This window comes from Gobius niger, assembly GCF_951799975.1.
Source record: "Gobius niger genome assembly, chromosome: 17".
Taxonomy (NCBI): domain Eukaryota; kingdom Metazoa; phylum Chordata; class Actinopteri; order Gobiiformes; family Gobiidae; genus Gobius; species Gobius niger.
Window position 1 is genome coordinate 2,114,347 of NC_136868.1, and position 23,348 is coordinate 2,137,694.

At 46.3% G+C, this 23,348-nt stretch overlaps 1 protein-coding gene across 1 annotated transcript in view; it reads left to right on the forward strand.

Moving 5' to 3' along the window:
* Positions 1 to 22,586, forward strand: part of atp9a (ATPase phospholipid transporting 9A) — a 90,156-nt gene extending 67,570 nt beyond the window's left edge. Inside the window, exons 24-28 of the mRNA XM_079574867.1 lie at positions 9,806 to 9,870; positions 12,061 to 12,169; positions 13,680 to 13,737; positions 15,273 to 15,476; positions 22,423 to 22,586. Coding sequence (XP_079430993.1) covers positions 9,806 to 9,870; positions 12,061 to 12,169; positions 13,680 to 13,737; positions 15,273 to 15,476; positions 22,423 to 22,559 — 573 coding nt within the window. The 3' untranslated portion in view covers positions 22,560 to 22,586. The remainder of the gene's footprint in view (positions 1 to 9,805; positions 9,871 to 12,060; positions 12,170 to 13,679; positions 13,738 to 15,272; positions 15,477 to 22,422) is intronic.
* The last annotated feature ends 762 nt before the right edge of the window (positions 22,587 to 23,348 follow it).

Genomic DNA, 23,348 nt, shown 5'->3' on the forward strand with positions numbered 1-23,348 from the left:
TTTGTGTCTCCCTGTGTAATTGTTTAATAACCCCCTCCAATTAGTGTTGGTCTGCCCGGAGGAGGGGCTGGGGGTATTAAAGGGGAGCATTTGGGCTCTGTTCTTAGTTGGAGTCTGGAGCTGGCTGTGACCTGAGGCCTTGAAGTTGTAAGATTTTGGTTTCTTTTTGTAAATATTTCTTTTCCTTGCTGCACTAAAAATAAAAAGGGTGGATCTAAAGTTTCGGCCTTGCCATCATTTTTTCTGTGGGAGTACGAACCCGTGACATTTGGTGGCAGTGGTGGGATGGCTGGTCGAAAGAAACGCCGATCCATGCAGCGCAAGAGAGAAGAGGAGGAGGAAGAACTGGACTCCCTCAGAGCTGAGGCGGATGCCGCAGCCACGCAGCCTTTGGGTGAGCTCCTTGGTCTGATGAAAGACTTCATGGTGAGCCAGCAGAGCAGAGAGGAGGGGTTCATCGCGGAGTTGAAAGAACTCAGGGCGGCGTTGCCATCACCTCAGCCGGGCGGACGAGCGGGGGCCGCCGAGCAGGGAGCCGCTGCGTTTAACTTGGCAGCTATGGAGCCTCTGTCGTCACCAGAGGGTTTGTCCATAAGCCCGAGGGTGGGTTTGCCAACGCCCGCTCCACGACGGCTGCGCAGTTCACCGGTGGACTCTTCCAGAGTCCAGGAGAGCAGCCGAGAAGACCCCGGGCCAGGCGTCCGACCCTACGGAGACCCCAAGATCCCTCAGTATGTAGCAGGGGAGGATATTGAGAACTACCTCCTACGCTTCGAGCGCATCGCCAAGACGTGGGGATGGCCGGAGGGTGAGTGGGCCTGTCGCTTGGTGCCATTGCTCAGTGGAAAGGCGCTGGAGGCCTACACGGCGATGGACGAGGAGAGGGCCCATCTGTATCCGGACCTGAGGGCGGCGCTCCTGGCGAAGTTCGACATCTCACCGGAGACATATCGGCAGCAGTTCCGGTTCAGCATGGTGCCACCTGGAGAGAACCCGACCGAGACGTACCACCGCCTGAAGGGGCTCTACCGGCGTTGGATTCGTCCGGAGCAGCACACGAAGGAGCAGATCGGGGAACAGGTCATCCTGGAGCAGCTTCTACGGGTCCTTCCTGCCGAAATTCGCACCTGGGTGAAGGAGCACGAGCCGGCAGATGGGCTAGCTGCCGCTAAGCTAGCACTGCAGTACATCAACGCCCGGAAAGGAGGCCCAGCTACACACCCAGGCGGATCCAGTCGTCAGCCCTGGTCGCAGCCCAGACCAGCCGCTAGGACCAGCGAGCAGCCTGGGAACCTTGGCGCAGCATCCAATCAGCACGGTACCGGTAAGGATTTCATCTGTTTTTACTGTCAGCAGCCGGGCCACAAAGCGGCCCTCTGCCCCATCAGGAAAGCTAAACTTACTGGTGCCTGTTACATGCCCCGAGCTGAGGATGTGAGTGCTGTAGGGCGGCGGCAGCGGTTTAAAGACGTCATGATAAATGGACAGCCTGTGACCGCGCTTGTTGACTCTGGCAGCTTCCTGACCCTAGTTCGGAGGGATCTGGTGCCGACTGGGGGTGTGGATTTTAGCCGACAGGAAGACATTTTGTGTGTGCATGGGGACAAGCATTCTTACCCCACGACTGATCTGACTGTGGTGGTGGATGAACAGCCGTACCTTTTGACTGTCGGGGTGGTGGAGAAATTGCCTGTTGCTGCCATTCTGGGGTGGGACCTACCGGTACTGCTGGATGTGCTATTGGAGGAGGGGGTCCGGGACAGTGACTGTGGCAAGATTTTGTCAGTTCCAGTGATCACTCGGGCTCAGGCTAGAGCTGGGGTGACGTCAGACTCATCTGATCCAGGCCCGTGTGCGGGACCCTTTGCTACTTTGGATAGCAGCTTGTTTGAGGGAGGTACTAAGGGTCCACGGAAGTCGCGCAGCCAGCGGCGCTTTGAGAAGAGTCTGGAAGCCAGGGGGCCGGACTGTAAGGAGGGGCTTACAAAGGGTATGTGGGAGGTGCCGGAGGACATTGTGGCCTTGCAGCGGGAGGATGGGTCTCTCAAACCATTGTTTCACAAGGTGGTGGGGGGACTGGACTCGGCAAAAGTAGACAAGGAATGTTTTATCATTGACAATGATGTCCTTTACGCAGTGGCTGATGGTGTCAAGCGCCTCGTGGTTCCGGTGCTTTGTCGTCAGATGATCCTGCACTTGGCACACACCTTGCCTTGGGCGGGTCATCTGGGTCGCAACAAAACCTTTTTGCGTATATCTTCCCGGTTCTATTGGCCTTCCATGTATGCAGATGTTCAAATGTACTGTAAGACCTGTCCAGTCTGCCAGAAAACTTCTCACCCGCGAAAATCCGACCGAGCCTACCTCCAACCGATGCCGGTTATCTCCACCCCATTTCGTCGTATAGCCATGGACATTGTCGGCCCGTTGGTAAAGAGCAGTCGGGGACACCAGTATATTTTGGTGCTCTCAGACTATGCCACACGGTTCCCCGAGGCGTTCCCACTGCACACCATCACTGCCCCTGCTGTGCTGCGTTGTCTTGTGCAGTTTTTTTCCAGGGTGGGTATCCCGGACGAGATCGTGACGGACCAGGGGACCAACTTTACCTCCCGACTCCTGCGGCTCTTCCATCGCCAGCTGGGGATCTCGCCGATCAAGACGACCCCATACCATCCTCAGACGGATGGCCTGGTCGAGCGGTTCAACCAAACCCTGAAGAAGATGCTGCAGAAGTTCGTGGCGGATACTGGACGTGACTGGGATCGATGGTTGCCCTTCCTGCTGTTTGCCTACCGTGAAGTTCCTCAGGCGTCCACCGGTTTCTCACCATTCGAGTTGCTGTACGGCTGGGACGTCCAGGGGCCGTTGGACCTGCTGTTGAAGAGTTGGGAGGCGCCTTCGTCTGCGGCCAGTGATCGGGGTGTGGTCCAGTTCGTGCTCGAGATGCGGGACCGGTTGGCGCAGTATCGGGAGGAAGCAGAGGTCAACCTACGTGCCGCCCAACAGTCCCAGAAGGCTTGGTATGACCGTCAGGCCCGACACCGAGAATTCCAGCCTGGCCAGAAGGTTCTGCTGCTCCTGCCGTCCTCCACCAGCAAGCTGCTCGCCAAGTGGCAGGGCCCTTACACAGTCCTCCGTAAAATGGGTCCTGTCACTTATGAGATCCACCACCCGGAGAAGAGGAAGGCTAAGCAGACGTACCATGTGAACCTGCTGAAGGAGTGGAAGGAGGCTCCTGTTCCGGTTCCTGTCCCGGTTCCAGTGGTGTCCCTGCTGGTGACGGAGGTGGACAGCGAGGGGGAGGAGGAGACAACCTTCACCTGCTACAAGCCTGCCGCACCTGGCCTTGACCATCTCTCCGCAGTCCAGTCCGATCAGCTCGGCGAGGTGTTTCAACGAGTCTCCAAGCTGTTTGCTGCCAACCCGGGGAAGACTGTCCTGGTCGAGCACGTTATCCGCCTGAAGGAGAGGGGTCCCATCCGCCAGCGATCCTACCGGGTTCCGCAGCACCTGGTGGGAAAGCTCCTGACGGAAGTGGAGGAGATGCTGCGCCTGGGGGTGATCGAGCCATCGCAGTCCGAGTGGTGCAGTCCAGTGGTCATCGTGGTGAAGAAGGACGGCTCGCTTCGCATCTGCATCGACTTCCGGAAGCTCAACGCCATGTCGGAGTTCGACGCCTACCCGATGCCCCGGATCGATGACCTGCTGGAGAAGATTGGCCGGGCCAGGTTCATCACCACCCTTGACCTTTGCAAGGGCTACTGGCAGGTGCCTCTGGAAGCGGCCAGTCGCCCATACACCGCTTTCCAGTCACCTGCTGGTCTCTTCCAGTTCACCGTGATGCCCTTCGGACTCCATGGGGCACCTGCAACCTTCCAAAGACTGATGGATCGTGTCCTGCGGGGGTGTGAGGACTGCAGCGCTGCCTACCTGGATGATGTGGTCATCTTCAGTGACACCTGGGAGGAGCACTTGCAGCATCTGGGGCGGGTCCTCAGCCAGATCCAGGACGCGGGACTAACATTGAATCCTGCCAAGTGTCAGTGGGCCAAGGAGGAAGCAAGCTACCTGGGCTACCGACTAGGACGTGGCGAGGTTCGGCCACAGCTGGACAAGGTGGAGGCCATCCGCAGCTGCCCGCGCCCTCGCACCAAGAAGGAGGTGAGGTCCTTCCTGGGTCTTGCCGGGTGGTACAGGAGGTTTGTACCACAGTTCGCCACCATCGCTGCTCCCCTGACGGCTCTCACCGCGAAGGACCAGCGGAATCCTGTCACCTGGAGTGAGGACTGTGAGGCTGCCTTCAGTAATTTGAAGACTAGCCTGTGTACTTCCCCTGTGCTGAGGAGTCCTGACTTCGCCCAGAGGTTCCTGGTCCAGACTGACGCCTCTGCTGTGGGGTTGGGGGCTGTCCTGGCGCAAGGTGCTCCTGGGGAAGAGCGGCCAGTGATGTACCTGAGTCGTAAGCTGCTGCCCCGGGAGACCAGGTACTCCACTGTGGAGAAGGAGGGCCTGGCTATCAAGTGGGCCGTGGAGAGCCTTCGGTACTACCTGCTGGGGAGGGAGTTTGACCTGGAGACCGACCATCGTGCCCTAACCTGGATGAACTCCATGAAGGACCACAACAGCCGTCTCACCCGATGGTACCTCTCCCTTCAGCCGTTCCAGTTCCGGATCCGTCACCGGGCAGGCCAGCTCAACGTTGTGGCGGATTATCTCTCACGGTTGCCGCACATCGCCAACCTCGGGGAGGAGGGGGATAATGTGACGGGGCGCCAGTAGTTGCCTCGTCACTCTCGGTCCCCGCGCGCCTCTTCCTCTCCCCTCTCCTGGGAGAGTGTTGGCGCTGGGAGCGCTCGGGCGCGCTCTCGCTCCAAGACTGATTCCCCGCAGGCCGCGCACGCATCCCGCGGTCATGCGTCATACAAACTGTCCCTCCGTAAAACACTGGTTTTCCCGGCTGTAGCGCACGAGGGTGCACACTCGTGCCTACATGCCACATCATTTTCTCACCTGCTCCTGCTGTCCCGTCAGTCCGGTCGCCGCGGGTAGTGTGGCCAAACAGAGGCACTTCCTGGGCCGCGTCATGTAGCCCGTGGTGGCGCGCTGGGGCAACCACGTGACCCGGGCTGGTCCATTTTGGTTGTTAGTAAATGGTTTTGTGATTTCTTGTGTTTGTATGTGAGTTTCTGTTGGCCTTTGTAAAGAACGTTATTTTCATTAGAGTGGTGTGAATATTTTGTGTTATTTTCTTTGTTTTTGTGTCTCCCTGTGTAATTGTTTAATAACCCCCTCCAATTAGTGTTGGTCTGCCCGGAGGAGGGGCTGGGGGTATTAAAGGGGAGCATTTGGGCTCTGTTCTTAGTTGGAGTCTGGAGCTGGCTGTGACCTGAGGCCTTGAAGTTGTAAGATTTTGGTTTCTTTTTGTAAATATTTCTTTTCCTTGCTGCACTAAAAATAAAAAGGGTGGATCTAAAGTTTCGGCCTTGCCATCATTTTTTCTGTGGGAGTACGAACCCGTGACATAGATGCAACTTGCAGTCTCTGGTAGGGCTGGGTACCGTTTTTTTTCCGATACCACTACTTTAACGATACCTGCTTTTCGGTACCGGTGCCTTAACTGTATTTTTTCCGATGCCTGTGTTGTTTTAATTGAGTTAAAGTAATGTGCAGGAAAAGTATCGTTCAGGAGGAAGTCCAAACACGGCACATTAGAAAACAGGAGCAGCAGCGTCACCTGTAACTTGTGTAAAATCACAAGTGATATTTAGCCTGGGGACCAATAATTCATTATCTCGTAGGAGAGGTGTGGTTTACAACTGTCCAGAGCCGTTTATTGGGCGATACGAATGTTGATCATATGTGTTTGCACGTAGCCATAGCCAATCGTATCCGGTTACGTATGACGCTGTAAACTTTCAAACGAAACTATTTAGAACACGGTCTAAATGGTGCCGAAGGAGCTTCCAGCGCATCGTGAGAGCAGCGGCGAAGATCTGCGGCGCCCTCTCCTCTCTATTAAGGAGATGTCCTCGACCCGTCTCACCCACAAAGCCGTCAAAATCGCCAGGGACCCATCACACAGTCTCTTCAAGGTTATGCCTTCAGGGAGGAGACTGCGCAATCTACGGGTCAGTTCCAGTCGACTGAGGAACAGTTTTGTAAACAGGGCCTTCGGGAAGCTGAACTCACATGCTTTAACAAGTAAAAAATCTTGAATCTAAAGTTTGATTGAAAGATGGCATCGCGTCTGCTGCTGTCATGTTCAATCTGTAAATAAACCTTTTTTTTAATCCATAAATCAAATCAAAATCAAATCAAATCAAATTCACTTTATTTATCCGTTAGGAACTTCATTTGCAGGAGAAGTGCCAGTACGGGCCCGATAAAAAGAGAACATCCACAGACATACAACAACATAAAGCAATAATAAATACATTAAAAAACAATATAGTGGGCCCTTGATAGACCAAGGTCCACACAGTCATTTATTCAGCAGGCGGATGGAGGTCGGGAGGAAAGTGGAGGTCGCTCTCTTTGTCCCCAGAGGGAGGGACCTGAACCTGCGGTGGTCCCTAATCCATGCAAATTATTTGAGCGTACACAGCAGTCCGGCGTTAGTCAGGCTAACAAGGGCATGCATATGAAATGAAATAAGTTAAAAATGAAGTAAGCAAGACATGGTAAACAGATAAACTTTGAATATACAGATTAGACATGTACCAGATGAACAATAGGTGTTGTAGGAGCCAAAATATACCTTTCTCCCAGCTGGTAGGGGGCGCTGGTGAACTTGTTTGAATGTTAGATTTCCCTACAAAAGGGGCCTAATCAGTGACCCAGTTGCTGCTGGTTTAGAGGTACTATTTAGGAACTATTTATTACCATGTCATGTATGGAAATAAAGGAATTGGTCACAGGGGCCAATAAAGCACAACATCGGAGTGGTTTTGTGGAGACACGCGTTGGGGAAAACCTTAAAAACCTAGCAGATTCTAAGCTCTACATAACAGGGCTTTCCCATTTATTGTTTTTATTAAACATGAGTAGATGACTCTGGTGCTTGTCCACTTCTGCACATTGTACTTGTTTTGCTCATGAGCAAACGCTTGGTAAATGACCCCCTTGGTGCGTGGTATTGTATCACAAAACCTATTGTATAGGGCCCTCTGTATTGTGACATGTTTTGTATCGCAACAAAAGCAAATCATCCCAGCCTTGCTACATAACTTGCGTAGTTCGTGTTCAGTAAAGTCCTGCTCTGGTCACAATCCCTTCCATCGGAAATGAATTAGTGTTAAAGGAACAGGCCACCGTTTTTACACACTGAGATATGTTCTTACCTTAGCTTTGACGAGTTCTTTAGGACCTGTCTGATCTTCAGTCACGTAAACACAGCGCAGACGGCGTTAGCATTTAGCCTCTCCCTCTCTCCTCTATAGCTCCAAAACAGGTCAAGATAGAAGCTACCAAGCTCTTCCACGTTTTCCCTATTTAAATATGGTTACGTGAAGTGTTCCACTACAAAGTATAATTACACACAATTAAACAATGTGGATTTTCTAAGCGGATAAAAGGGGGGACTATATTGTACAGCGTAATAATACTAGGAGTAATTCGGAATCCGCGCAGTAAAGTGAAGATTACTGCACGGATTTCGAATTACTCCTAGTATTATTACGCTGTACAATATAGTCCCCCCTTTTATCCGCTTAGAAAATCTTGACCTGTTGAAGGCACGGGTGAAGATCAGACAGGTCCTAAAGAACTCGTCAAAGCTAAGGTAAGAACATATCTCAGTATGGAAAAACGGTGGCCTGTTCCTTTAAAACGTCCACAGTGAGAGGCCGTTCTTCATCAAAGACTCGGGCCGCTAATGGAGTTTCCTATAGCAACGGTCGACAATACACAGCCCTGACACACACAACTTTAAACTATTGAAATGTTCAAAAACTGTTCACATTGTAAGTGAAGTTTTAAGGGCGAATCCTGTGGCTTCTGTCTGTCTGACCAGACTCTCCTGCGTCTGTTCCTGCCATTAAAGCCTGGATGTTTGCAGACGGGCACAGAGCGCGTTTGTTGTTGGGACGGTCGTGGGACGGGGCAGGGATTCCTTCTGCGCTGTTCATGTCGGGGTCAGGTTTTCGGTGACTCAGACTTTTGGACCCCCCCCCTCCTCCGCGCTGGCGTATTCCCTCTCTCCGCCAGTCCCGTTCCCATGTCCCGACCCAGAATCTCAGCCCCCGCAGACGGACGGACACAGGGGAAGCCCGTGAGTCACTGCTGCAGCGGCGCGGGGCTCATGGTCACAACAAAAGCAAACAGCACCGTCTCCTGCTTTTGTCCGATTTAGAAACACACAGTTAGAATTACATGGATGACAAGGGTTCAGAGTCCGGACAGGTTTGGGGCTCAGTTCAACTCTTGATTCACTCAGGATATTTTACCTTTATTTGAGTAATTTTGACAAAAAAAAAATCTGCCATTGGAATAAGTATTTTGCACTTTAAAAAGAAAACAATATGGAAGGTGCAGCCCCTTTAAGTGCAGTGATTTATTTTATTTTACCCGGATGACTTAAAATTGTTGAAATTGAAATTGAATGAAGGCACTTTATGTTGAATTGAGTCTGTTTGAACTAATCTACATTTAAATACCGTAAATTCTCTAATTCTGGCCTGTATTCCATTAGCGGCCGGGTCTCTGACAGAGGCCGGGTTCGGGGCTGGCGGAGGCAAATTAAAGCCGGTCTCTAAAACAGGCCGGGGCTTTTATAAGAAACTATAACAGTAGAAATATTCCTCATGTTAGGAATTTGTCTCATACTGGTGTAAATGAAAACTCACGTGCAGGAAGTAACAAACGGGAACCCGGGCCGAGGGGGACGCTGCGGAGGAGCTGATCCCAGCGTAACTTTGACACAGATTTAGCCACTTTTCAAACCTCCTGTGACCATATTTGGAAACAGGGCAAACAACAAATGTTGTGTGACCCTCCAGGGTTTTAATAAAGTCTCCATCGCGTCTTCAAAGCACGTCCAGCTGCTCCGTGTGCAGGTCAGTCCCACGCCTCAAAATAACTCCTCCCATCAGCGTGAGCGTCTCGTCTTCTCTCGGGTCAGTCTCATGATCGATCACAAACACAAACGCTCCGTCTAAACTCGCCTTTTACACGAGATAACAACAAATAATCCGGTCCGGTAAAAACGAAACAGAAACCTGCAGTGACACTGATGTCAAAGCTCCGCTAACAGCAACGAAACACTTCCTGTTGTCCCGACAAAATAAAACCCTGCTGGGAGAGGGTTTGAAATGTTCAATAAATGAACCTAATATTTTAGGTGCAAATGGACACAAATCTCGTTTTTCTTCATTTTCCTGGTCGTCCGTTTTCCTCAAATAGAAATAAAGGCCTGTCTCTAACTGTGGCCTGGTTCCAATAAAGGCCTGGTCCCAGATGCCCTTGAGTAAATAAAGGCCCCGGCCTATATTAGAGCATTTACGGTATTAATTAATTTGATCCGTTTCTGTACAGCTCAATCAAAAAGTTTGAGTTTTGAACTTGACATTGAGACAGTTCTAAAACAGAGAGAAAGAGCAAATGTTAAGATGAACCATATTCTGCCTGACATTTTTTTACTTTTTATTTTGAAAACCCTTAATACATATCTAAAGCATGTTTGGATAATAAAGCAATGTCTATCTTAAGAAGTTTAAACACTTGCCCTCCACTTGCTGATGACACAAAGTGGAGCTCCTGAAAGCGCTTTATGTTTTTGGTGATTCCTGTCCTTTTTCTTCCTCAGACGGTCTTCTCCTCCGTGTTCTTCTTCGCCTCCGTGCCGCTGTACCAGGGATTCCTGATCATCGGGTGAGGCGCGATGGCGATGACTTATCAAGGGAGCATTTGGCATTTCCTCGTGTGTTAAAGCCTTGTTGAAATGTGACCAAGGGGAAAATATGAAGCTCCTACAGTGGCCTAATCCCATTCCCACAGCAGTTAATGTGTGAAAGCTCCTGTCACTGTGCCACTTAAAGCTGCTCCTGTTGTTGAGTAGAATATATTTTACTCCCATGGAGGTTGTTGCAAAAGCAGGAAAGTTCACAAATCCACATGTGAAAAAGTTGGATGTGAGGAAGGGTTTGTGAGAGTTTAAACAGTTTAAAGGTAATGTTTGTTTGTTACCGTTGTTATCAGCAAAACCAATTGATTTGAACCTCATATCTGGAGACACTTATGAAATATTAACACACTGAATGCCAAAAACAGAAAACTATTATTATTTATTACGAAACTAGACACTCTAATACACCGTATGTGTGATTTTTGTAGCTCTGTGATGGACAGAACTGAAATAAATGACGATCAAAAACTTCTGAATAGTCACGATCTGGACATCTTGTATATTGTTGCGTTTTTTTTTATCTGAGGAGACATGGTGTTGTGTAGCGAACAGCTGTAAAGCCGTCACTTCTCGCTCGCTCTCTGGAGCGCGTTTGACGAAGCAGAGCCGCTTCCCATGGACAGATACAAACAGTTGAGATTTTAACATTTCTCTGAGTTTGTAAATGGTCAAAATCGGTCCAAGGACTCACTGCTGCTGTTTGAAAGTGAGAGAAATCTGGTAAAGGAGCTTTAACACGGTCTGAAAAGTAGGGATGCACCGATATCGATATCAGTATCGGGTATCGGGCCAATACCACATGCTTGTACTCATTCATGAGGTCCCGATACCAGAAACCGATACCATTAGACGTGCGGCCAGCGCAGCTACGAGGCGCAGCTACGAGGCGCAGCTACGAGGCGCAGCTCTCAGCTGACGAGAGAAGAAGCAACAAACTGGAGAATAGTTTAGTGTAAATCCAATAATCCACATAGAGCTGACTTTATTACAGACTGCGCTCTCTAAACCAGAGTCTGAGCTGGATTTAACCAGAGCTAAACGTCTGCAGTGTTTACAACATACAGGCTAACGATGCTAACGATGCTAACGCGCGGCTAGCAGTTTTAGCCGTTCTGACGCCGTTTTATGCCCAGGGGTTTATTCATCTGAAAAACTAACCCAGCGACTAAAAAGTCCTCAGAAAATCCAGATTAAAGACATACAGCATGTTTATATTGAGGGAAAATGAGCTGCAGCAGAACAATGAAAACGCTGTAGCTACTCGCTAAGTTACTACAAACACACGAGAAAATCCACAGGAGCTGAAGTAAAGACGAAAAGAGACCATTTAAGTAACATCTCAATACTATTGTTCAATAAAAACACATAAATGAATAAAGCTCAGGCATTGGGAGCTTTAGGACATGGACTTTTCTGTCTATGATGGACAGAGACATAAAAATAAAAAATTATATTGAATGAAAATAAATTAAATAAATAAATGGCATCAGCACAATTCTAATATAACTGCTCTTAAATGTGTCGCCTACTTTACTTTAGGAAATGTACATGAGTAAATTAACTAATTACAAACCAATCTGCTGTGAAACACGCAAGAACGTTGAAGAAAATGCCTTGTACTCATATCGGTATTCGGTATCGGCGAGTACTTAAATCCAAGTACTCGTATCGGTTTTAGAAAAAGTGGTATTGGTGCATCCCTAGTGAAAAGGCTCTTATTTTGCAATAAAAACAGAATTCACAAACTAGAAATTCGGAATATATGGGTAATTTAAAATATCGGATATCGGCCAATGTCCTGCTGATAAAAGGCCAATATCTGCGAAACCGAATGAGATAAAGACCGTTTTTGGGGGGTTTATGGAATAAAATCAGTCAGTGCTGGAGTGGCCAAGTATTTATGTTTTGACAGGATTACTAAACTACTAAGCTACTAAACATGAATGTCCTGAAAAGATCAGCCCTATGCCTCTAATAAAGCGCCCCCTGCTGTCACAGTTCAGGATCAGACATAATGTATTGCTACCCCCCCCATGGAGGCGGGCTGAGCAATAGTGCACTGGAACAAAATAAATAGATAAACATGTGCAACTATCAATGTAAAGTTTTCCCATTCACCTGCAGCATTTAATGACTTGATGTACATGTCTTTGCAGCTACTCCACCATCTACACCATGTTCCCCGTGTTCTCCCTGGTCCTGGACAAAGATGTGAAGTCAGAGGTCGCCATGTTGTATCCAGAGTTATACAAAGATCTCCTAAAGGTGCGGCATTTGAAAAGAATATAATGTGTATCAGTCTGTTGTGTCAACTATAGAAACGCCAGTCTGAATCTCATTAACCCATATTTAATTTTCAAAATGATAGAAAATGACGCTTTATGTCTTTCCACTGCAAACAGTTAAACGGTACCGACCGAAAAGCTCCGGTAGGAGGCAGTATCAAAAAACTTTTTTTTTTTTTTCGGTGCTAATTTTCGGTACTTTTTCTCTCCAAACGTCAATAAATGATCCACAGTGAGTCTAAAAAAGCCTGAACTCAGAAGCAAAGCAAAGCTGTAACTTACTCACACTTCAGTCTAATCAGAGCCGCGGTCTGAGCCAGGACTAAACCAGGACTAAACCAGGACTAAACCAGGACTTACAGTAAACTGGTTAAAAACCAGGACTAAACCTGGACTGAATAAGAATCTAGACTCTCAGACAAAGAGAAAAGCAGAGACTACAAGAAACACATGGGCTTTAGCTTTAGCTTTAGCTTTAGCTTTAGCTTTAGCTTTAGCTTTAGCTTTAGCCACACAGAGCCTGAAGTTACTGCTGTTGTTTAAACTCCAGCTGCACCGGAGCGTTTGGGATCAAAGATTGTCTCTGGAAAAGGTGAGGCTCACTCTGCATTAGCCATGTTTGGAACAGTTATGGTGCTTTGTCAGTGACAGAGTGAGCGCTCTCACTATGTAACAGATCTGTGACGTGTGAGGAGCTTTCACTGTGGAACAGCTCAGTGAGTTTAGAAAAGTTTATCTTCAGTAAACGGTCCTGATGTGGATCTGGTCTGTTCCTGCAGCTCAGGAGGTAAAAAATGTCCTTTCTCTCTTTTTATCAAGGCTTTAGTGGGAATTCTGCTCAAAACATGAAGTTACAGGTGATGCTGCTGCTCCTGTTTTGTGCCGTGTTTGTGCCGCTGGGCTGTTTGTCCTTCTGAACGATACTTTTTATACACATTATTTTAACTCAATTAAAGTAGCACAGGTATCGGAAAAAGTACCGTTAAGGCACCGGTACCGAAAAGCAGGTATCGTTAAAGTAGTGGTATCGAAAAAAAACAACCCAGCCCTAATCTTGCCCTCATAAGCTAGCTATTTGTTTACGTTAAAGAACTTTTACTCCATGGCTAGTATGGACTCTCTGCAGTAAAACATCCACAGAACAAGGATGTACTAAAGTATCCAGTAAAACAATGTGGAACACAGAAACTACAAATGCAGTTCACAGAAAAACAGGGAAATTTAGCCACTTTTAGGCGATTTCAGATCATAAAACGGCAAATTCCAGTAGTTCACACTAAAATGGCTTAAAAATGGACTGGGAACAGTTGACGAAACTCTCAATAAATCATCCTTTTGAAGTATTTTCAAAATATCTCTGCTTTGACACATGATACAGATACATTTAGATTAAAATAGAACACATTTCTCCGTCTTTGTATTCTTCATGTAATAACTTCACACTGTTTCTGTTCACGCGTTCATTAAATCTACCGTGTGTTTTCCCGCAGGGTCGGCCGCTGTCCTACAAGACGTTCCTAATATGGGTCTTAATAAGTATCTACCAAGGTAAGCGGAAGGGAAGCCCATTGATAACAAAGGGAAACTTCTTTTCAGCACATTAATCTGCATCGACCCACGCACTTTCTCCGGTTTATTTACGGCGAGGGCTTTTCCGACACGCGCCGTTGAGCCTGAATACGGGAGCAGGGAATCCTCGCCGCGCCCCGAAACCCTTTATCTATTTCTGTCCCGACACGAACAGACTTTTTAATTGCGGATCTTAAGTTACGGAGCGTTATTTACAGCAGGGCCTGGTCCGCACATGTGTTTGTTGACGCAGCTTAAGCCGAGGGTTTTCCTTTTCTGCTGACGCCCGTGTTGTATTGTTGGAATGAATGCAAACACAGAAGGATTCGATGTGGGGAGGTATTTTTAGAAAGAGGGGGGGGAAAAAAATCACATTCGTGTAGTTTTACATGAATGTTCTCAAAGTTGTTCCAAATGTTTTCAAATGAGCCAGTCTTGCTGATCAGACAAAGGCAGGAATGTTTTCTGGACCTTATTATTTCAGAAAAGCCTTTTGATTTGATGAAATATGGCCAAACTTTGAATGGCCATTGGACCAGTGGTTCTCAACTGGTGGATCGGGAACCAAAATGGGTCGAAGAACCACTTTCAATGGGCCACGAGACTTTCCGTTGAAACATTTCCCTTAAAGCAGGGGAGCCCAAACTTTTTGTCTCCAAGGGCCAAAATGAAAAAGTGCCTGTGGGTCGCGGGCCAAACACGGCGATGTCAAGCGTGAAACGTATAACTGCAAATAATAAAAGTTACTTTATTTTCTTTTTTGGTATACCTTTGCATTTAATTCAATCTATGCAATTAACCTCTTAACTCTCGTCTTAACCGATAGGATCTTTTTCCTCACGTCATCTGATTTTTTTTCCATCATTTTTTTGTTGGGCATTCAACTCATTTTTGTAGCTTTTATGTCATTATTTTGTCATTTTTTGTCACATTTTTGGCATTTTTTTCATCACATTTTTGTGACATTTTTGTCACTTTTTCATAAATTTTTCCTCACTTTTTTGTCAATGTTTTCTCACTTTTTTGTCACATTTCCATCATTGTTTTCGTCTCAGTTTTGTTGCTATTTTCACAGCTTTTTTCCAGAAGCTTTTGGACTGGGGTAAAGCCAAACTGGAGAAAATGTGCTCGGTTCAGGTGGGAGTTAAGGGGTTAACATGCTACAAAAGCCTAGTTTTAGTAGAACTAAATCAATTATTGTAGCAATATAGAGCAAAATGGAAACAACAGCACCACCTGTACCTACAGTGACTTTAGCTCATTAATTTCTTTGTCAAAGAAAATGCCAAATTATATCATTTTGAAAGTGTCAGTTCAGCATAAATTCTTTTATAAGTCATAGATATACATATACATGTATATTAACATCCAATTGTGTTGACAATGGAGACCGACATTTAGGCCCGATTTCGCCCCTATATTTCAACGTAAACCATCTAATTGTTTCCATGCATATCAGTTATCCAGCATTCATCCCCACAAACTGAACTGTTCGTCCTCCGTCCCTGTTCCAGGCAGCATCCTGATGTACGGGGCCATGCTGCTGTTCGACTCCGAGTTCGTGCACATCGTGGCGATCTCCTTCACGTCTCTGATCCTCACGGAGCTGCTCATGGTGGCTCTGACCATCCAGACCTGGCACTGGCTCATGATCGTGGGGGAGCTGCTCAGCCTCGCCTGCTACATCGCGTCCCTGGTGTTCCTGCACGAGTTCATAGGTCAGTCCGCACAATATCTGACTGATTCCCCCCATTATAACTCATCACTCATTTAGTCCCACCCTCATTTTCCCCATGCACGTTTTGAGACTTTATTTTCCCTCACTTTATTTCCCCACAAATTTGACAGTTAAGACAATGAAATGTGCAATGTACACTGGGCCTACTCAGATTTTTAGATGTCACATTGCAAGACGTGGGGATTGTGAAATGGTGAGCCTGCTCTGGTCTCCACTGTGCGATGGTTCAAAGCGAGAAGGGCTGTCGCAGCTCGTCTTTGGACGTACGACAGTTCTATTTTAAATCTTTATCCCTGTCTCACTGTACGACCTGTGATTTTGTACTATAGTTGCGACATTGCTTAGTCTGAACATGACAAAAGGTATTTCTGTGATTTCTATCTGAGCCTGTTCCTACAAAGTCACACTTTCTGTAAGCCGTCACTTCCCAGATCCGATTTAAATTGAACTTTCTATCCCCAAACAAATGAATAGGGAAGACAAGTGGTATGTTTTGTCCTTTTCATGGCATTAATATTGTTTCTTTATCATTAACTTGTTTAGTGGCCATTAGGGCATGATCGACTACTGATTTTTAGAAGTCGACTTTATAGTGCCCCTCCTGGAACCGCCACCTTAATGTGGTGGAGGGGTTTGAGCGCCCGAATGATCCTGGAGCTCTGTTGTCGGGGCTTCGTGTCCTTGGTAGGGTCTGCCAGGGCAAACAGGTCCTATAGGTGACGGGTCAGACAAAGAGCGGTTCAGAAGCTCCTTATGAGAGACCAACAGGCCCGGTTAATCGTGAGGGTGTCCTTCTGTGGACCCACCACCTGCAGGAGGAGACATAAGGGGCTGGTGCAGTGTGATTTGGGCAACTCCAACAGCTGCCCCCACGACCCGGAAACGGACAAGTGGAAGAGGATGGATGGACTTTATAGTGAAGAAGGTTGACGTAGAGTCGACTAGTCGTGTGATGACGTCATCATATTAACAACGGAGGAATAACGCCTAATTAACAACAATTAACAACAATTAAGTACAATATGTTCACGTCCAAATCCGTCAGTAATGTAGGCTCACATGTAAGCAGGTTTTGCAGCGTATTTTCTGAGTTAATATACAATATAGTGGCTTATTTCCATTTCCTAGGTTTTAACTTAATTTTCAGGCACTGCTCAGTGTTAACCTGCGCCTCCAGAAACAAACAGATCCGCGTCCTCTCCCCTCTCTCCTCCTGACCTCAGCTGTTCTCCTTTGTCCTGTAGGATCATCGTCCTTGTAAATCCAAGGTCTGAAGTAAACGAGCTTTCGGTCCCAGAGTGTTTGCTCGTAGTTGATTCCCCGTGAATAAGTCCGTGAGAGAGAAAAGTTTAAATCCTGCACGCACGTCGTGGATTTCAGTTTAGCACAGGTGATTCCGCAGGTGAAACTCTATGGAGAGCACTAAAAAGTAAACGCTAACCGGTAAAAACAACCAGCCACTGGCCATGGCTGCTGATCTGCTATGGTGTAACGCTGTTTATTGTCCCACCGAAACACGGAAAAGGGGTTCCGCCTTGAGACAAATGTTGAAATTAGGCAGAGAGATGGAGGGAGGGAGAAAGAGATAAACACACGACTAGTCGACTCTGTAAAAATGAGTATAATTTGTATCTAAAGTAAAATCTCAAAAGGTCTGTACATTCATTACAGATTTCTACAAAGGCTTGAAAACATCTGGATTGTTCATAATTTGTGATGTTTGGTGGCTAATGCTAAGGTTATAGGAAAAATACATTGACAGGCTAACGGACTCTGAAAAGTCTCCCGGACAAACCTACTTGCTAATTGTTCACATATGTTTGGATGGAACAACGCTTCTCCTTTTTATTGCTAGGTTTGAATCAAATCTTTTGATTAGGATTCATTTAATGTGGTACCTCCAAAATCCATCCATCCATCCATCCATTTTCTTCCACTTGTCCGTTGCCGGGTCGTGGGGGCAGCTGTTGGAGTTGCCCAAATCACATTGCACCAGCCCCCATGGCTCCTCCTGCAGGTGGTGGGTCCACAGAAGGACGGCCTCACGATTCAACACGGGCCTGTTGGTCTCTCATAAGGGGCTTCTGAACCGCTCTTTGTCTGACCCGTCACCTAGGACCAGTTTGCCATGGGAGACCCTACCAGGGGCACGACGCCCCCGACAACAGAGCCCCCAGGATCATTCGGGCGCTCAAACCCCTCCACCACGTTAAGGTGGCGGCTCCAGGAGGGGACCTCCAAAATCACATACATAAATCCTCCACTAAGAACCCAGGGTTACTTTTCGACGTTATAGACTGTTCCCAGCTCTTTTCTTCAGATAAAGTATAGGTTCTTGGTTGCGTTTTATCAGTTGTTCTTCAGCTTATTTCATTTCGATAGTACAATTGTTTTGGATGACAATTTTCCCTGTTCACACTTATATTTACCCAAGATTCCCTTTCGATTCAGCGTGGCCTGATTGCGTTTGTTTTGAACCGTCTGCCCTTGGATTTGTACGTCATCGTGTCACAGCGAGGCCGTCCCCTGTTTCCCCGCAGAGTCTCTGGGGTGAAATAAGTGGGATTTTTGGAAGTCTAAAAGTGAGGACAGTGACCGTGTGTCCTGGCGTACACGGCCCATAATATCAAAGAGGAAATGCCCAGTGTCCTGTCATCTTCCTGCTGGCCTTTTTACTGATGTGTTTGTTGAAATGACAGGACTTTGGTGCAAACTCAATAAGATTAGATTAGATTGTAGAATGAGCCCATATCCTGTATCAAGAAATTGTTATCATTATCAATATACAGATTACGATGATCTAATTTTTCATAACAGTTTTTTTTTTAACAGTTACATCAAATATAATACAAAATATAAAATACATCTTAGGTAAAACAACAGCAACCATCACGGCTTTGTACAAATTTTTTCAGTTTAGATTTAAAAGAGTTCTGAGAGACCAGCTCACGAAAACTCAGCTCATTTTGCAGTTGATTCCAATCAGAAGGAGCACAATATTTAAAAGCCTTTTTCCCCATGTCAGTCCTTACATTAGGAACTGAAAGGAGGATTCGATCCTGTGAACGAAGGCTGTGACCGGTGTTTGGTTTGAGAGTGACGCTTGACTGTAAATAAGAGGGAAGTAAACCAAGTAATGTTTTGTAAATGAACAAGTGCCAATGAATAAAACGTCTTGAGGAGAGAGACAGCCGACCTACATGGGAGTAAAGAAGACAGTGGTGAGAGAGAGGTTTGAGATTGGAAATGAATCTAAGTGCTCCATGGTAAACTGTATCCAGCGACCGCAGCGATTTCGCAGATGCGTGTCTGTAAATAATGTCCCCATAATCCAAGACTGGGAGGAAAGTTGCAGCAACAAGTTGTTTTTTGGCCCTAAAAGATAAACAAGATTTGATTCTAAAATAGAAACCAAGTCTAACTTTGAAAGTAAGAGAACTGTCAATAATAAAACCAAGATATTTATACTGTAATTGGTGTTATGATTGAATATCAGCTACAGAGGAAGGGTAAAAGCAATAAGACAATATAAAATCATTAATCAAGTCAACAGACAGAACCAAACTAAACCACTAGTAAGTTTAAGTTTAAGTTTGATGGTTTTGTTTAGCCCAATATCACAACAGAAGTGGCCTCACAGCTGCACCAAACATTAAGGCAATAAAACATAGCAAAAAATATGACAATTAAAAGTTCAGGTGAACCCAGGCAAATATAATGTCCAATAGGAGGTAGTGACGAGCGGCGTGGGCGTCCCCCGTCCTTAGACTCTCCAGCACGGCGAGGAAAAACTCAAAAACCCGGCAGGAGAAATGGGAAACCTTGGGGAGAACCACAGAAGGAGAGATCCACTCCCATGGACGGACAGGCTATAGAGACCCAGGGCCGAAGGATCCCTCAGCAGACGGGCCAAGATCACAGACCGTCCAGTCCTCAGATTCCAGAATGCAGGTTCCTCCGTTAGATCTAGACAGGCACTCCCGAAGGGGGGGGGGGGGGACAGGAGACACCATGTGAATAGTGATGAACAGACTACAGATAAATTAAATATTGTATCACTACTACGACAAAAACTCGGCAACTAACTATTGCACTGACAGTAACTAGTAACTAAAAGTTATTATACTGCACTTTACACCACAAGACACAGTATATGACAGTACAGTACAGCATACGCCTGAGGATAAAAGCTGTCTCTGAAACGAGATTTGAGGATCCACAGACGTCTCCCAGTGGGGAGGAAGGAGAGTGTGCGGGATGACTCGGGTCCTGCATAATGTCCAGAGCCTTTTTCTCTCTGCAGGTCCTCTAAGCAGTTTTAAGTCCTCCCTTAAAACCCACCTCTTTACACAGGCTTTTTAATATGCTGTTTCTACATTGTATTTTTGTTTAATTGATTTTGACGTAAAGTTTATTATGCCTTGTTTGTATTTGTATTCATAGTTTTTATCATCTGTTTGTGAAGCACGTTGGGCAGCCGTGGTTGTTGTAAATGTGCTATAGAAATAAACTTGACCTTGACCTCGACCAGAGGCGATTCAATAATCCCAGATGCAGTTTTAACTGTGCTCATCAGGAAAGTGTGGTCATGTGATGTAATGGTGGTAGTAGTGGGACTCGAGTGAAATTTGTCATTAAAGCAGCACTAAGTAACGTGTTTACCTTAATAAATCCTTTCCGTAGTCCCTGTGGGGGTAATACAAGTGTTTATGGGATGATTGGAGGGTCCTTCATCGCCCCCTGGTGTCTCTGGACAGAAAACCATGTTTGCAACTTTACTGCCACCGGTCCGGAGAAAGCAACACACACTAATGAAATCACAAAGAAGAAGCTAACAGGCTAACAGGCAAAGCTAACTGCAGGCTAACGTCACTTGAAACAGTATTTACAGCCAAGTTTGAGTGAAAAAAGAATATTTCCATTGTATAATTGGATGCACAGTAACCCTCTGTCCCTTCACCTTTCATTTTATTCTCAAATTGACACTACGAACTACTACTATCGAACTTGTTTTGTGTCTTAAACGGGCAAACGTCCATTGTTTGTACATAAATGGCCACTGTTAGTGAGACGTACGCGCTGCCAGGTTTTGTAACGTGTATTTACCTAAAACTGTAGAGAAAATAAACCCAGCCTTGCCATATTAAGAAAAGCCCAGTAGCCAAAAGCTCCACGCCTTTATTTAGAGCTTTATGTTGGGTGTGGAGCGTGACTGGCGTGTGGTCAAGTGGAAGCCCTCTGGATGCTTTTCTTTCCTTCGGGATGTGAGACTGGGAATAGATTTTAAGGGCATTTCTTCTGACGCTTTTGGTCGATGTAAAAAAGCTGTCGGGCTCCTTTTGGAGTTTTTCCACGAGAGCCTTGTTTTATGTAAGGATTAGCAGAAGATTAACTTTAGACGCTCGTTAAAGCCGGCGCAGCTTTCGCAAAAACAAGCAACCGTAAACAGAAAGAAACCATGGTGAAGATATGTCATGTAGGAACGCCGTCTCGTGAGTTTTTTGGGGACGAGTGGAGGAACAGTGGCAGGAGTTCTCGCCTCAGTAAGGTCTGCATGTTCTCCCTGTGTCTGTTCCTTTTGCAACTCAGTGTTCAACCTCTGAGCAGTTACTCCAGTGACATAGAAGGATGGGTCAAGTGAACAGTTATCCTGGCCGAGCCTTCTTCACATCACGTCTTCAAAGCATTGAAATAAAATGTCGTCAGAATCCGAATCAGAATGCCTGTTTTAAACTGATAATTGTGTCAATTGTGTGGTATTTTGTGTGGTGTTTTGACCAGAATTGCAATTGTTATTAGGGATGGGACCATAGACATATTATCAATAGACAGTCATTCCTCACTCCTTGACAAAATAACTACCCTTGCGTGACGTGTTGTTCGGTCATAGCCGCGCAACTCCAATGCTAACAGTCCGGCCCTCATTAGTACGAGTCCCTTTAATTGTGCCTAGCCCAGCGTTATCACAGGAGCAATATCTAGCTGTAGAAAGGTGTTAAAAAATAGGCACCAGTCTTTACAGTTGTTTAGAACGTGTCTTAAGCCCAATGCTATACGAGCGATCGCGTCCAGCTGCTCCGTGTGCAGGTCAGTCCCACGCCTCAAAATAACTCCTCCCATCAGCGCGAGCGTCTCGTCTTCTCTCGGGTCAGTCTCATGATCGATCACAAACACAAACGCTCCGTCTAAACTCGCCTTTTACACAAGATAACAACAAATAATCCGGCCCGCGGTAAAAGCGAAACAGAAACCTGCAGTGACACTGATGTCAAAGCTCCGCTAACAGCAACGAAACACTTCCTGTTGTCCCGACAAAATAAAAGGCGTCAGTGTTCCAGCCGCTGGGAGAGGGTTTGAAATGTTAATCAATAAATGAACCTAATATTTTAGGTGCAAATGGACACAAATCTCATTTTTCTTCATTTTCCTGGTCGTCCGTTTTGCTCAAATAGAAATAAAGGCCTGTCTCTAATTGTGGCCTGGTTCCAATAAAGGCCCGGTCCCAGATGCCCTTGAGTAAATAAAGGCCCCGGCCTATATAAGAGCATTTACGGTATTATAATTATCTAATATTATGTCTAATATTTACATTCACAGACCACTTGAAGTTTACTTTATTCTTCGTCTCATTGAAACCTGATGTTTTCAAAGCTTTTCACTCCATCTTGGTCCATAATTTTGTTTTCCTTTTTGCAACGGTCAAAGATGGCGGAGTTTATGGAGCTAAAATGATCAGGAAAGAGGACAGTAAACACCGTGGATAAATGAAGGAGACAATTGAAATTCATAAACGTGCTCCTCCTGGGACACTAAACATGGATGAGGGAATAATGGTCAAACAATGTGTATATTGATATTTTCCGTACCTCTCTCTGCATACTGTTTTAACTCTGCCATCCTTCCCCCCTCCCTGCTCTCCGTTGCAGACGTGTACTTCATCGCCACCGTGTCGTTCCTGTGGAAGGTCACAGTGATCACCCTGGTCAGCTGCCTGCCCCTCTACATCCTCAAGTACCTGCGCCGGCGCTTCTCCCCGCCCAGCTACTCCAAACTCACCACATAGCCACCGCGACGGCTACTTCCACCACTACTACTGCTATAGTTACTACTAATGAAGGAGCACTACCACACGATCACTTTTACTGCAGTACAAGAACACTACAGGAGCTGGGGAGCGGGCGATATGACAAACTAAACATCGCCGTGCTCTTGGTCGTTAGAGGAAAAGTCACCGACTTACACAAACGAGCCGTGGTCGAGTATATCAGCAATGCGGAGGGAAAAAATAGTGATAAGCAACAGCATGAAGTAATGCAAGTCTAAGCTGCAACAAAACAATCAAAACGCTGTAGCTACTAAGCTGCTATAAACACATGAGAAAAATCTACACAGAGCTGAAGTAAAGGTGAAAAGAGACCATTTAGCTGCAAGTAACTCTCAATATTATCGTTAAATAAGAATAGATAAATCAATAAAACTCTTTCTTGGACATGAGCTGTTCTGTAAAAAGGCATCCGTTCATTTGGCTTGTTGCGCAATGTGGCTACGCTAGTTCCTCTGAGCTGAAGTTGTGGGCACTAGTACTTCCTGTTTGTATTAATCTCCATTAAGATGAGCTTCGACCCGTTCGAATCATCGCATTTCCTAGAGATTCTGTGGTGGACAATGGGTTCCTGGTAGATGATCACTTCCTGCAGGTGAACGAGTTGCTGTACAGTGTAATTATTTCCGTAGAGGAGACGTCAATGTTTATAAGGATCAGTGGGTTTGTCTTGAAGCTAAAGGCTAACATTCTTTTCATGCATTATTCAATTTGAAATAGTGCCTTTTATTAATTGTTTTTTTTTTACAG